At 38.3% G+C, this 16,600-nt stretch overlaps 1 protein-coding gene across 1 annotated transcript in view; it reads left to right on the top strand.

Annotated features, from left to right (window-relative positions):
• LOC124555608 (proto-oncogene tyrosine-protein kinase ROS) overlaps positions 1 to 16,600 on the top strand; it is a 565,849-nt gene that overhangs the window by 374,370 nt on the left and 174,879 nt on the right. Inside the window, exons 9-10 of the mRNA XM_047129578.1 lie at positions 952 to 1,258; positions 1,440 to 1,649. Of these exons, the coding sequence (XP_046985534.1) occupies positions 952 to 1,258; positions 1,440 to 1,649 (517 nt within the window). The remainder of the gene's footprint in view (positions 1 to 951; positions 1,259 to 1,439; positions 1,650 to 16,600) is intronic.

Raw genomic sequence — 16,600 nt, 5'->3', positions numbered from 1 at the left:
ACTGCGATGGAGCTCCGTATGCCACGGCAAAGTGGCTGACACTGACGGCGGCGGTGCACAAATGCTGCGCAGCTAGCGCCATTCGACGGCCAACACCGCGGTTCCTGGTGTGTCCGCTGTGCCGTGCGTGTGACCATTGCTTGTACAGCCCTCTCGCAGTGTCCGGAGCAAGTATGGTGGGTCTGACACACCGGTGTCAATGTGTTCTTTTTTCCATTTCCAGGAGTGTATTTGTGTGGCCAGTGCTGTCATATGGTGATATAAATTACTCAGGGTTGCTCTTCTGCTGATATGTAGCATATCTGCAGAAAGCAATACTATCTAGTATATTTCTTCAGTTTCTTTCAACCCTGTAGGGTAATGGGTGACTTGTTTAGTATGTTTTTTTCTTCCCAGTACCTGTTCATTCTCTTACTCCACCAGGTTTTCTTTGCATCAGTGATCTTAATTTTGATTATGGCATCAGTCCACCTATGACCTATCACAGTATTCCTATAGCTGGATATATTGTACACTCATGCATATGGATTTTTTTGCTTACTCCAATTTTCTCTGATCCCTCCATCACTTCTTTCATCTGTTGTTTGCTGTTAAGCTTGTTGTATTCCATATTGTCTTGGTCAACATGTGCTCCATCCTCATGATGTGCCCAGCAAACCTCAGTATTCTCTTCTGTGTCATGCTTGAAACTGCTTCAACAATCTTATACAGTTCCTGCCTTGATCTATGTATCCAGACTTCACCTTATTTTTTGTGTTCCAGATGTCTCTCAGGATCTTTTGTTCCTCCACTGGTTGCAGGCTGTCTTACCCAAGACGGTCATCTGTGTTGCACACAGTGCAGTTTTTCTGCTTGTTGACATGTAATTCATGTCTAATTAGGCCTACATATAAACTAATTTATCTCATGTCAGTTATTTTTGCTACAATGATAATGTTTTTCTTTATACAGGGATAGCAGTTCACACATGGAAGAGACTGCTGTTTGTGTCTGATTCTGAAGGCTATGTTTTGAGGACATCGATTTCTCATTATGATTCACCAGTTACTATTCTAACTCATGCTCATACAGGCTTTATGCCGTGGGATCTGAGTGTGGACTGGCTAAATGATCAGTTGTACATGCTTGCAGAGATATCAGACTCACCAAGAAAACGATGGCAAATTGCACGGTGCAGTTTGGATGGTCGAAGCCTTACCATTGCAGTTGCTGGCTTTTTTACTAAACCACATCATATTGAAGTTGATCCTTACAATGGGTATGTGTCCATGTCAGGAAATTACAAATAAAACTTTACAATTAATAAAGGACCCTAGTGTAAATTATTAACAGTGTGCATTACATGTGGTAAATCAAGAATTTGTTCAAAATTTTTTTAATTTTTCGAGTGATTTCCATGTTTTACAATAAATTATATTATGTCTGTTTTAACTTTTCAGATATTTATTCTGGGTGATAAAAGGTACTTCAAAATCTGGATTGTACCGATTAGATCTTGCTAATATCAGCAATGGAGTTAAACATGAAACACGGCCTGACATTATTCTAGAGGATCATTACTTGGGGGCTTTCACAGTTGACCACACTAATTTCCATTTGTTGGTGGCAAATAAAACTCAAAACACAGTTACATCTGTAAGGATAGACGGGTAAGTTTAAGACACACAAGTAAGTAAACTCAGGCATCATGGATGTACTATGAAGTGAAGATCAGTCGAATCCAGGGTTGTATTGATACTGACATATAACATAAAAAAGTTTTTCAGGCATGAACTACATGTGTTTGGCAAAAAGAATTTTTAAAATCTATAGTTAAGTAAATGTATGAGTGAAGTAATTATTCTATCTGTCAGACGGAGGACAGTAAGAAGCATTTACACATGAAATAAATTTTTTGTATATGTTTGTGTGTGCATGGGGGGCAGGATACAGGAGGCAGAGGTGTGGTAGGCACACATGTGCACACACGACGTGTGTGTGTGTGACAGAGAGAGAGAGAGAGAGAGAGAGAGAGAGAGAGAGAGAGGGAGGGAGGGCGGGAAGGAGAGACTTTGTATATATGCTGAGATTGTATGGAATCATTAACAATCTGACATTGTTGTTGTTGTTGTAGTGGTCTTCAGTCCTGAGACTGGTTTGATGCAGCTCTCCATGCTACCCTATCCTGTGCAAGCTTCTTCATCTCCCAGTACCTACTGCAACCTACATCCTTCTGAATCTGCTTGATGTATTCATCTCTTGGTCTCCCTCTACGATTTTTACCCTCCACGCTGCCCTCCAATACTAAATTGGTGATCCCTTGATGCCTCAGAACATGTCCTACCAACCGATCCCTTCTTCTCGTCAAGTTGTGCCACAAACTTCTCTTCTCCCCAATCCTATTCAACACCTCCTCATTAGTTATGTGATCTACTGATCTAATCTTCAGCATTCTTCTGTAGCACCACATTTCGAAAGCTTCTATTCTCTTCTTGTCCAAACTATTTATCGTCCATGTTTCACTTCCATACATGGCTACACTCCATACAAGTACTTTCAGAAACGACTTCCTGACACTTAAATCTATACTCGATGTTAACAAATTTCTCTTCTTCAGAAACGCTTTCCTTGCCATTGCCAGTCTACATTTTATATCCTCTCTACTTCGACCATCATCAGTTATTTTGCTCCCCAAATAGCAAAAATCCTTTACTACTTTAAGTGTCTCATTTCCTAATCTAATACCCTCAGCATCACCCAATTTAATTCGACTACATTCCATTGTCCTTGTTTTTCTTTTGTTGATGTTCATCTTATATCCTCCTTTCAAGACACTATCCATTCCGTTCAACTGCTCTTCCAAGTCCTTTGCTGTCTCTGACAGAATTACAATGTCATCGGCGAACCTCAAAGTTTTTATTACTTCTCCATGGATTTTAATAGCTACTCCGAATTTTTCTTTTGTTTCCTTCACTGCTTGCTCAATATACAGATTGAATAACATCTGGGAGAGGCTGACATAAAAATTCAAAAACAGATACAGCATTAGAACATGTAACCTATTTGCTCTTCCCTCTCATATTTTATGTGAATTTGAATTGTTACCTTTTTTGTCTCAAACAAAGTAAAACACATTGATGTGTTACAAGAGAAAATAATGATGGTTCAAACTCTAACCAACAATGTACTATGTGTAAACTGCATGTATCAGGAAGCTGTAGTCTAACAACAGTGTGTAGATCTAATACATAGCACACCCAACTTTTTGGTTATGCATCTTTGAACTGCAACTACACCATCCACACCTGTGAAACATACGTGATCTTGCAGGACAGCTAAGAGCATTTTGCACATGTACATATGAACTCTGAGAATGAATGTGGGACAAAAATAATACTCTTGGAAAGCTGTTACACTCTTAAATAAATCACAGACAAATCTGGTAAAAGCTTAATATATTGTCTTGCCCCAGTGTCATCTAATTTAGTAAAAGTGCATTCGCTACAGCAGCTATGCAAAGTTGCAGGTGATTCGATCAGAATTCACAGTGCCCTCAGGAACATAACTCATGACTCTCAACCTGACACTAACGATACACAAGAAAAAGTTACTTGTTTCAGGAGACACAATACTAATCTACTACAGTTTTGCTGTGCTTCGAAGCCTGTGCCTGCCACACATGTCTGAAAATTGTAAAGCTCATCCTCAGTTGGGAAAGGGAGCAAAGATGTAACGGTTGAAGCATACTGCAGAAGTCAAGAAATCTCTCCTCCCAGGTCCTTTTGATTATTATATTAACACTATAGTCCATGACAGCATTTCTGGCCCCTGGGCCACGGGTGCACAGTAGACAGCTGCACATCTAGCCAGTCAGTGCTCAGTCTGTTTCTACATGCCATACTATGTAAATTTCCATCATATTTGAACATTCTGTTGTGTTTTATGTGCACAGAACTATGATTGACTAATTTCCATGGTAGACTGTGTGTTCTGTGAGTTTTCTCATAATGGCTGAAACACCTGGAAGGTGCCAAGTCTTTCACAAACAAACAAGGGATGTGATTTTTAAAGTGTACTCATTCTTCAAATGTGAGGCAGATTCAAATGAGCTGGTCTGTGACATTGCCAAGATGCAGGGCTATAATATAGTTCCTGTCTATTCACTTTCAGCAAAGTTGACAATACAGCATTCTTGTGAGCTGTACAGCCAGGGCCATTGATGCATGTGAAATAGTGCAGTGAGGTTTCATTTAAGGTGGCAAATTATGCAACAAAGTAACTGTAAATGAGTGAATAATTAGCCATAAAGAAATGATATGAGTGCAGTTCAATGTATTAGTCTTAGACTAGAGATATTTTATAATATGTCAACTCGTAAAGGAGATGGAAAAGATAGACTAAGAAGCTGTAATATATAGAACAATATTTAGGGCAAAAAAAATAAGGATGAAAATGAATTTTATCTACATAATTACATTATCACAAAAGGATGAGAATGTAAGTATTGTTATTTTAAAATTTGTGGAAGGTTAAGTCCACTGTTAACACCATTGTACTCCTTGTCCGTAATCAGATAAATTAAAGAAAGAAAGAAAGAACTGAGAAAGTATAGGTATATTGAGCTGTAAAGAGAATTTTATTAGAAAACTTGTGATGAAAACCACAATGTGGTAGAGCACTTGCCCATTAAAGGCAAAGGTCCCAGATTCAAGTCCTGATCAGGCACACAGTTTTAGTCTGCTAGGAAGTTTCAGCAGCAAAACATTTTGCCCATCTGGCTTTACATCTGGAACCAACTGTTTCTCACCGTCATCTGCCATTCATTGTGAATCATCAATGCCTGCTAGCAGTGAATCACTTAAATTAATTTCCAGTAGTTCCATTTTCACTTCTGCAAACTCTACAATATTTGGGGTTTCTAAGCCCATTTCCTCTTCATCTAAAATTCTTGTTATAGTTCTTTATTAATCTGATCCATGTCAATTATACGAAGGCTATCCAGAAAGTACATTACGTTTTCGTTTGTGTCTGTTAGGGGCGGGGCTAGTGCGGCCATCTCGGTGTCATGGCATTCCGCCGCTCAGTCGGCATCCTGCCGTGCTAGTGAGAGGTTCGTGCTGTACTCCGTTGAGTTACTGTGACAGTTTGAAATGTCAGCGTTAATTGAAAATGCCGCGAAGTGTGAAGTGCGTGCTGTAATAAGGTTTCTGACTGCAAAAAACTGTACACCGATAGAAATCTATTGGCAGCTTTGTGAAGCGTCTGGGGGCAACATAATCACTGAAGGTGGAGTACGTCAATGGGTCATAAAATTTAAAAATGGCCGAACTAACATTCATGACGAAGAGCGAAGTGGAAGACCCAACATAGTGACTGCCGAACTTGTTGAAAAAGTCGATGCCGCGGTCCGTGTAAACCGTAATTTCACAATAACGGAACTCTCTATGAGTTTTCCACAAATTTAACGTTTTTGGACGCTTACGAGAAAGATGGCGACTCATTACTCGATCGCATCATTACTGGTGATGAAACATGGGTTAAGCATGTGAACTGCAAGACAAAATTGCAGTCAATACAGTGGGGGCACACAAATTCCCCCCATAAACCCAAGAAATGCATGCAGACAATGTCGGCAAGGAAGGTGATGGCGACTGTCTTTTGGGACAGAAAAGGTGCAATTTTTGTGTATTTCCTGGAAAGAGGCACTGCAATAAACTCTCAAAGGTATTGCCAAACTCTGCACAACCTCAGAAGAGCAATACAAAACAAGCGCAGGGGAAAGTTGGGCTCAAAGATCTTGCTGATTCACGACAACGCCCGGGCCCACATGGCAAATGCCACTCGTGAAGTTCTCGAATCTTTTAAGTGGGAGTTGTTTCCTCGTCCGCCGTACAGTCCCGACCTGGCACCAAGCGACTTCCACTTATTCCCAGCAATGAAGAAGTGGTTGGCTATGCAGCGTTTTGATGACGACGCACAGCTTCAAGAAAAGGTAACCACGTGGTTGAAGGCGCAGGCGGCCGAGTTTTACGACGAAGGAATTTCCAAGCTCGTCCATCGCTACGATAAGTGCCTTAATTTAAATGGCAACTATATAGAAAAGTAGTATTTAAGTGTGGCTTTCATCTGTATATAATAAAAAAAATTTCCAATACTTTATTTATTTTTAATTCCAAAACGTAATGTACTTTGTGGATAGCCCTTGTACCTTCTATTTCCCCTATTGATGTGGATTCTGCTGGATCTGTCAGACCCAAAGGTAACATCGTTCCGTGGTCCTATCTGCTTCAGCCAAAATGTCTGACCTGTTACTACACTCCTCCTTTCCTCACCACAAGCCAGATGCCTTTCTAGCTTCAGCTGCTACTCCTCAGTGTTAGTGTGCCTCTTTTTACTCTACTCTCTTGTAAAACTTTCTTGCTACTTCCTCAGTAAAAATGCATATCCTTTTAACAATACAACACATTATTTTGAAATTGTATTTTACTATCTCTTCAGCAATATTCAAACCATTTCCTGGCTACTTATGCACCACTTCGTAATATAATCACTCTTCCATCTTGTTTTTTATGTGAATTTGAATTGTCACTTTTTTTCCATCAAACAAAATAATACACATTGGTATGCTAGGAGGGAAAATAATGACATTACAAGCTCCAACTGACAGTGTGCCGCATGTAAACTGCCTGTATTAGGAAGCTGTAGTCTAACAGATGTGCATGGATCTAGTGCATAGTGCACCCACCCTTTTGGTTCTGCATCTTTGAAGTCCATCTCAACCATCCACACCTGTAAAACTTACCTGATCCTATGTACAGGACAGCAAACAGCATGTTGCACACCAGCATATGAATTCTGAGAATGAATGTGCTGTGGAAGAGAAAAAAAAAAAAAAAAAAAAAAAAAAAAACACTCTAGGGAAGTTGTTACGCGTGTAAATGAATCACAGACAAATCTTATAAAATCTTAATATATTGTTACAGCCCTGTGTCCTCCAATCTCATAGGTGTACATTCTTTACAGCAATTGCGTGAAGTTCCAGATGCTTCAATTAGAATTCATAGTGCTCTTGTTAATGTAACTTTTGACTATCTGTTGTTACTGACACCAGAAGGCACTATAGGGAGTGTGCAAACTGCTAATGCTACACTCTAGTGGATATCCTTGCAACAGTTGTGAAGGAGTAAATGGCTATGCAAAAAGCAGTGTGCTAGTGTAATGATGACTGATTTAGACCTTAAGGCTGTAGGAAGGGTAATTGTATTTGTTCTGTCATTGGTTGTAACTTCACATATTGCAGTTTTCCACCTGAAATGAAGTTGTTTTCCTTTCCAAATGAAAAGCAAAACACAACTAGACAAAAAGCTTGGACCACAGCACTGAAGAGGAATAAAGCTGATTGTAAGCAGTAGATTCCTGCAAAACATTCTCATGTTTGTAGTTGTTGTTTCATCAGTGGTGTGCCCACAAGAGAACCTGACAGCTCAGAATATGTACCACGATTGCACATGACATCAGAATTATCTTGGCTGGAGGTTGTAGCAAATGATATTACTGTGAGATACAAATGAAGAAAAGGGAGACACAGCAGGGAAGAAGAATCTGTTGGGAATGACAACGATGTACTTTGTTGTGAATCTGAAACATCCTAAGCAAAAGTAATCCAGATGGAGTAGAGTAATATAAATCCTTCTAATAGCATAAATACATTCTTTTCAAGATTGAAGGGTGACTATGGGGCAGAAATTCAAACAAATTTGCAATTGCAACAAGTGAATAAGCAATTAATTGTTGAGTGTTGCCTAAAGACCAGTTGTGGTGTTCAAGCTGAGTTAATAAATCCTGACACATTTCAAGGTTACATGTCTATAAAAAATAATGAAGAAAATCTCGCTGCTGCACCTGGTGTAAAATTAGTGTCTGATATTTTACTTTCATTGTTACTGTGTTTTCACCCAGATTGCATATCAAGCAAAGAGAATATGCTTCTCCCCTTTCTAAAGAAAATGAAATGAGGAATTAGTTGTGCAGCTCTTTCATTTTTTTAACTGTCATGGGATAACAATGCCTTCTAGTTTCAGATTTATTCTGTATCACTTATATGAAAAACCTAAAGTGTGGATACTTGGGTCAGAAAAAGTCTTACGATACACAGCACTATGCCAAACTCATTGAAAAAGCATTTTGAAAATGATGATTATATAATAGACTGCTGTAAAATTAACTGTGAAAACCCCACAACTGTACGACAACGTATCTTAATGTTCTCTCTCTTCAGGAGCATTTTCACAATAAAGTTCCCTGTTGCTACCATACCATCAGGATTTCTATGTTTTCCTTCAAGATGTTACAGTGCTAGGGCCACTGATAGTTATATAATCATTAATTATGGTATTCTGAAGTAAATATTAATGAAGTAGCACACTGCAGAAATATGTTATCAGTGTCCTCACAGGTCTGATTTACACTCGCATTCATTTAGGAATACCTTTCTGTCACAGCCTATCTTGAGGGAGAAAAGTGAGCTACTGCACATGCCACTTATTAACATTACACATATAACATTCGTATATTACACAATTTCAATAAATATATTTAAGCAAAATAATTCGATTTTAACCACATAAGGTTGCTGATTAACACTAGTTTCTGTTAAACACTTGTGTGCTTCCTTCCCCAATATTTCCTTCACTTCAGAAACATGGCTACTGTTTTGAAGGTCTATATGTTTCTTTATAGTGGAAGACCTGAAGTACAATTAGTCCCATTTTACATTCTGGAAGGCAACATAAATTAGGCTCGTAGTAATGGACGCCATACCCGTGATATGCACTGGAATGTAGCTGATTTTTCGGTCTCTCATTCAAACAGTTTTCCACTCATGATACTAGAGGTACTCGCAGTCACAAATGCTGCATTCACATGATCCCTATTCTAATCTTCCTTAATTGTACTATGCTTTGAAACCTTTATCTGCCACATGGGTCTTGCTACCACACCAACTGGATAGTTTAGAAGATGCTGCCACTTTCTCAGCAAACACAAAATAACTTAATTCTCTCCCTGTTGCAACCAAATGGTCATCAGTGAGGATAAATGCACAACACTGAGGCATTCTTGACTTTATCAAGCTCTTCTTTTCCTTTGACATTTTATGTCGCTGTGGACTGTTCCACCCATTCTGAAAACAGGGGTGTCTTTCACTGCAAACTATGCAGTATTTTTGTCTAGGACGCAGTCCATACCCATCTGCCAACCTTTGAAGCTTTCCAGATGCCGCGGCTTCTCCCACACTCTGATGACCAGTGTTATCTCAGCTGACACTGCCCCACAATGGACAATGGCTGAGCCCACTCACTACTGGCACTTAAAAATTTTGATCAATCAGCTAAATTAACGCTTGAATATCTCATGATTCATTATTCATATCATGTTGTGGTTTTCATCATAATTATTCTAATAAAATTATCTGTACAGCTAGACATGCTTATACTTGCTCATTTCTTTCATTATTTTAATATATCCAATTACGGATGATGAGTATAATGAGTACGAACAGTGGACAGACATAACACTTCCACGTCTCAGACTGTCTGTAGAGAAAAGCATGAAGGAGAAAAATTATTACAAACTTCCCAGAAAAATCAGTAAAAACCTTACCCTTTCAGCACCAGTCATATTAAGTTGATTATTTGACTTGAAACAGTATGAGAGATAACCATAAAGTTGTAATTATCTCCCTGAATAAATGATGCTGTGACCATGAATGTTGGCTATAGTGTTACCCTTCCTCTACATATTCACCCTTATGTACAACACATTTTACTCAGTGATGGATGACTTGGCACAGACCATGGTAGAGAAGTATGCATTTTGGCTGTTCAGGAAATTTTCCACCTCAAAAATCACCACATCATCATTCTGAAAATGCCTGTCACCCAATGGTTTCTTCATCCAAGGAAATAGGAATAAGTTACTGGGTACCATGTCAGGAGAATACGGGGGTAACACAGAATATGATAACCCAAAGATGAAGCATGTGGGACTATGTACCGTGCAGAATGAGCTGGGTGGTTGTTGTGGAGCAGAAACTCCTCCTTCGATGACTTACTGTAATGCCTCCTGCAGCCTCATCAGAAAATTTTGATAGCATGCTCCTGTGATTGTTTACCCCTTATGAGCACACTCTGGTAGCATCTGTGGTGCTGAATCCACATGTTTCCACTGTGGGCTTTGCTCCCTTGGTTCGGGTGATAGTGATATGTCCAGCCCTCATATATGGTGAAAAATGCTACTGAAGAATTCCAGACATATACCAGTGATTACTGAATGAAGAGAGCTAAGAAGCTACAAGAAACTGCATAAGTATTTTCACTTGAGAGATAAACTGTCTTCTCAAGGGGTTTCATCTTCGGAGTTGACAGAGTTATAGTGTCACAGGCAGACCAAGTGAAGTTTCTTAAAACTGTGTATAAAGGATACCCAGGAAACAATAAGTATTAGAAGAAGCAAGAAAATTTGTTTCTTGCTACTTGCCAACCTAATATGTGCTTCATATGAGATACGTTAGTGCAAAATTTAGGTCACAATATTGTCAACCCAGCTCTAAGTGAAACAGTGAAATATGGTGCAAATATACAGAGGGACCCAGATCAGACCAGTGAAAGTAGCTCTAACAATTTTATTATTTTTCGCCAAAATACCATAGAGCTCAAAAATAAATTAGGTTTTTTATCAACAAATGTAGGTGATATGGATCCATGCACATATTTTATGTCTCACTGAGTACTGTATGACAATTGGAATTTAGGGGCTGGAGCTTGATGGGTATAATTTAGCTACTCTTGTGATTTATATTTATAAGAAAATTATTTATAAACCTTTATACTGAAACAAATATTGTACAGATCAATATTTCGAAGTGTGTGTGATAGAAATTACTGCAAAAGACATATTGGTTACAGTCAATATGATTTCCACAGGGAATGTTAGAATTCTTCTAAATAAGTTAGCATCTTTTTTAGCATTTTTTTTTTTTCAAAATCAGGAGTTTAATAGTTACAGCAGACTTTAACATTAACTTCGTAACTAATAATAATTGTAAGACTGACTTAGAGCATTTAATGAATTCATACAACTTGGCTACTATGGCTAGCTTCCCCACTAGAGCTACAAGAAATTGCAAAAAAAAATTATAGCCAATATTTTCATTGATAGAACAGAATCATGATGGCCAACTGCTTAAGGTCAGCAACATTAATTTGTGCAACAAAATTTCTCATGCCTATCAGTCCTTTAGATGCGTAAATACTGAAACTCTTTCTTCCTTTAATTGCCATTTGTCACAGACAGATTGTATATAGTAGAACTAATGTGAACAATAAATTTAACATTTTCTTAAATGAATTCATCTCTACATTTGAAATGACTTTTCAAAAAGAGCTGGCAGGGAGAACACTAAGGTTTGAAACATTGTAGTTATTATATATGTCAAGTCCTGTGTTGTATTTTCAATGAATCTTTGCAGCAAGATGCTTTCCCAGAGAGATTAAAGTGTGCTATTGTGAAATCACTTTTTACAAAGGGTTAAAAAACTAATTTGTCCAACTATGTCCAATATGCCTGCTAAGTTTCTTCTCAAAAATTTTAGAGAAACTAATGTATAAAAGAATTGTAGACCTCCTCAATATTCACCAACATCTTCCATAGAGAGCAGTTTTAGTTCCAAACAAATGGATCTACAGATTAGGCAATTTTCTCTCTTACAAATGAAATTCATGTGTCAATAAATAACAAAATGTCACTTATTGGAACTTTCTGTGACTTCTCAAACACCTTTGACTGCGTAGATCACAACATTCTCTTAAGGAAGGTCAATTTTTATTGTTTGAATGGTAGAAACAGTACGTGGATTGAATCATATCTACACAATACAAAGCAGAAGGTAATTCTTAATGGTATTGATGGCTGTCCTGTTTATCTGACTGGAGCTCATTAAAGTGTGGAGGGCCACAAGTATCCACTTTGGGGCCTTTACTGTTTCTTATCTTCATCAGTTATCTCCCACTTTGTGCAAACATTGAGAACAAATTTACTCTTTTTGCTGGTGCTACTATTGTGCTTCAAAGCCGAACAATGAGAGAACTACAAAATAAATGTTATGCTGTACTTGTAGACATCTTACATGATCGAAGTCCAATCAATTAACTCTAAATATTGAAAGAAACTCAATATATGCAATTTTATGCATATCAGGAAGAAAATGAAGTAATTCACTTGATAACCAAAATATTTTACATTGTGAATCTTCTGAGTTCCTGGGCACTAATTGGTGGCAAGCTAGACTGGTATGGCCATGTTATAGATAATTAAAAAAGACTCACTGTGGCAACTACGCCCTGCATGTAATTACCTCTGTTGTTAATGCGGATGCCTTCAAAGCTGAATAATTTGGGTACCTTCATTCAGTCCTCTCACATGTCATAATTTTTTGGTGTAATCAGATGGAGCCAAAAAAACTTTTATTGCACAAAAGAGACCAATTAGAGATATGTGTGGTGTTCATCTAAGATATTCTTACAGAAACATGTTCTGCACTGCCCAAAAAATCTCAATACTTATTTTCTTTGATGATTTTTGTCTGTAATAACTATTCTCTCTTTACATTTAATTGTAAATACCATGATCACAATACAAGGTGTAAAAATGATTTACATGGGGATCTAAAATATGTAAGTCTTGTACAACAAGTATTCATTAATCTGCCATTAATGTCCTGTCTACTTTTAAATTTAAATTAAGAAAATACTTGCTGATTGATAAATCCATCTATTCTCTTGATGGGTACCTGCAGAAAAATCAGTGCTTGCATTTGTAAAACTGTATTTTCTTTTATATTTATGTCTTGAGACTTTCCAATTAAATGTCTTAGCCATAATTTGTCTTCCTTGTTTAAGATGTATAAATATTCTTTTTTTCTGTAGCCAAAGTTATTTCAGTAGGTTATGTCATGCTTACTTAAACTTCAACCTTCATGCTTATTAATTAATTACCTACATTTTTGTTATTGTTCTTATGTTTATTGTATCTGTATGAAAATGTAAACCTGATTTGCTCCACATTCTTGTGATTCAACACAATGTGGGTTCATGAAATTTGAAATAAATGAAATATCAAAGGATATCTCTGAAAGCTAGCTGAGTTTTCTTTCTTTTGTGTATGCCTGTTGACAACTCAACACTTCAGCTTTTCGTTGAATGGTCTCATTTAATCCAAAAGTGTTTATAAAATACACTAAAACATTCAATGAAGATGAATCCAGGATACAGCAAATATAGAAAAATCCCTGTTTGTGTTATCAGTCATTTTCAGTTACAATATGGGTTTCATATGATTTTGGAGATGTTACAGCATATTATTCAGTGAAAATAACAGTAAGTGTGTTGGTTCAACACCATAATAAATGGATAGCAATTCAGGGCTGTATGACAGGATGGTGTGGAGAAAGTTCTGTGGTGACACTTTCAAACATTTGTCAATTAACTTCATTTAATAGATTAAAAAGGTAAAGCAGTAAAATAATACTTTCATGTGAGCAATCAATAGTAAGTTATATTAGATAGCCGTACATTTATAGACAATTCCTTTTCAGTAGCTGAGCAGCTACAATTTCTACTAGGCCACTCAGTACACATGTGAACAATAGTTTTACGTGAGGCTTTTGTGACCATAGGATATCACTTTAGTTTCAGATCGGCCTCTAAATACAACTTATATGCTGATAGAGTCTGCTCATCTGAAAAGAGAACAATATTGCCTTTTGGCAAAACAACAAATTACACTGCCTAGAACCAATTTGATGAAATGATCTTCAATTTCTTACTGTATTGCTACCTAAGGCAGGACTTTCAGGTTAACATGAACGTAAATTCCCTAGTAACCTTAAATAAATGACAGCCTTATTACACAAGATACTCTTTACACAGTAGCATATACATCTTATAAGAAAACTCAGTTTAGAACCCAGTGCCTCATTTAAAATTCCTTAAGGGGGTTGCCCGCCCTCTTTGAACGCATGACAGATAGGTGATTTTTCATAATTTTTTGTTATCAGCCAAATTAAAAAGTAATGCTAAATCTTATGATATACTTTTGTTTCTTAGACTTTTTTGTTTAAGAAATCATTTTCGTGTCCACGTGAAACAAACCCTGTCACCATTGCACCAAGTGGAAGGACGCCTTTCAGCATGAACATTGTCATTGAAGGGAATTCACAAAGCCTTCTAATTGGATCTGTAACAATCTAGTTTTGTATGGATCATTTTCAATATATTTTCTGTCAGCATATATAGGATAATTGAAAATATTAAGTTAAAACAAAATGGTGACATGCTGAAACAAATGTCATGTTTTTTGCCCAAACCATAGAGACAAAAGTATGCAGGAAATAGACTTTCGAATTTATCATAAGATGGCTACGTATGCTCATAGAGAACTTAATTTAGAATTCCAGCATCAAATTCAAATCAAAATCATATATACTATTCTCAAGTTACATTTCTTATCTAGTTGAAATTTATGGTTTACAGAGAAACATGTTTAAAATTTTGGGTTACATTTTTTGTAGTTAAATTAAACATACCTTGAGTCAGTGATCCCAGAACCATACTGTAACCCTTCCAGATCAAAAGGAGGTCCTCCTCCATGTTCTTCTTGACCACAGTGATCCTGCAGCCCTCTTTGGCAGCTTGTGTTGTCTGCTGCTGCTTGCTTGATACACTTTTCATTCGCATTTGTACAGAAGTTGTAACAGGCTAGTCCAACCTCAAGTTTGAACACATTCATATACCTGTAAGGCCATCATTGAAGTTACATGAAGCCACATTGTCTGCGATGTCAACTGTTTTCTCCCCCATTGTAAATGATTTTTGGATATACTTATTCACAAACTCAATAATGAAGTTTCTGGCAAACTTGGGATGAACACCACAATAAAGTAGACATCCCAGAGAACATTTTAAGCAAGAGCAATATATAATCAATTACAGTACTGTCCCTGACAACCAGCACAGCAAATCCAATAGACAGTAACCTTAATAATGTAATGGTGTCATTTATATGTACATGGGAGGCACCGTATTACTAAATGCTACCGCAGTGGCAGCCGTGTGTTACAGAAACTGTTTTAATTAGGTATGAGTGCAATACAACCTGTAGACTGAACACAACTTCATTCCTTGGAAGCATTATCAACTTGAACACAGTATTTAAGTAACATTCAGTAGGAACCAATTACGTGCACAAAGAGTAGTAGCAATACTCATTGAGAACTGAGGCTGAGTGTATCTCGGCTAGCCTTAAATAGACCTGGGTCCATGGTGGGCTCCCCACACATCACTACATTCCTCCTCTCTTAGGGAGATCATGGATTCTTGGGGCGTCCATGTTGTCCTCCTCGACCACATTCTGTACCCACCTGTGTCAGACCATACGGCAACACTGGGACTGTTTCAATGTCAACGTGAGGCATTGGCTATGGTGATGGTGCTTGCAGTGCAGATGATACCGATATCAACAGTTGCTCAGGAATAGGTGACGGAATCCCTGATGACGGTGTCTGAAGCAATTCAGGAACTTCTGGTACAGCCACAGAGGACAGATGCCCTCGCCCGCACGGGAGTGGAGACTGGGCAGCAGCAGGTGATGTAACACCTGATGTGGTAGAGCTTGGAGGTGATGGTGTGATATCAGGGGGCACCCAGCCATCCACATGAAGGTGAAGCTGATCATGGTGCCTCAAGCAGAGACAGTTCTCCATGTGTCACAGAGATACTGCCCTCGACATCTGGCGAAGACAGCAGGAATCCATTTAGGGCGATGTCCAAAACCGTGCATCCAGACAGCTACATCCAGCTGGAAGAGGCGCAATGGCTGCACGGGTTGATGTCCAGGTGGATGATTCAGGAGGTTTAGCAGTGTCCCTGACTCCCACCCATGGAGTAACTCTGCCGAGCTCTTCAAGCCAAACTGCGTGAAATAGTATGAAGAGAGAAACCAAACTAAGGCAACATTGAATGAAGAGTTGGCAACATACTCCTTCATCTGAGTTTTGAGCATACTCACAGCGCTTCCACGTCACTGTTACATTGTAGATGGAATGGTGGGGTGAGGGTGTGATGGATACCATGGGAATTGCAAAATGCCTCAAACTCTTGCGATGAAAATTGGGGACCACTATCGAACACTAACATCATGGGCAAGCATTTGGGTGAAAAAAATTTAGGACAAGGTTGCGACGGTGGCAGTTGTGGACGTGGAAACACAATGTACAGCATACAGAAAATGAGAATGTGCGTCAACAACCAACAGCCAATAAGCATTGAGAAAGGGACCAGCAAAATCCACGTGTATGCAGTCCTATGCATGAGATGGCATCGGCCAAGGAGACAGTGATGCTTGGGGAGCTGCTAGATTCATTGCACACTGTGAGCAGGAGGCAACCGGGCAAGTAATATCACTGTCCAAGCTGGACCAAAGCATGTGTTGACAGGCCAATGTTTTTGTGCATGATACCCTCCAATGGTTTGCATGTAATAAATGGAGAATCTCTGAATGAAGTACT

The sequence above is a fragment of the Schistocerca americana genome, chromosome X (assembly GCF_021461395.2).
Source record: "Schistocerca americana isolate TAMUIC-IGC-003095 chromosome X, iqSchAmer2.1, whole genome shotgun sequence".
In the NCBI taxonomy this organism is placed as follows: Eukaryota; Metazoa; Arthropoda; class Insecta; order Orthoptera; family Acrididae; genus Schistocerca; species Schistocerca americana.
Note: the sequence above shows the minus strand (reverse complement) of the source record. Positions and strands in the feature narration are given on the sequence as shown.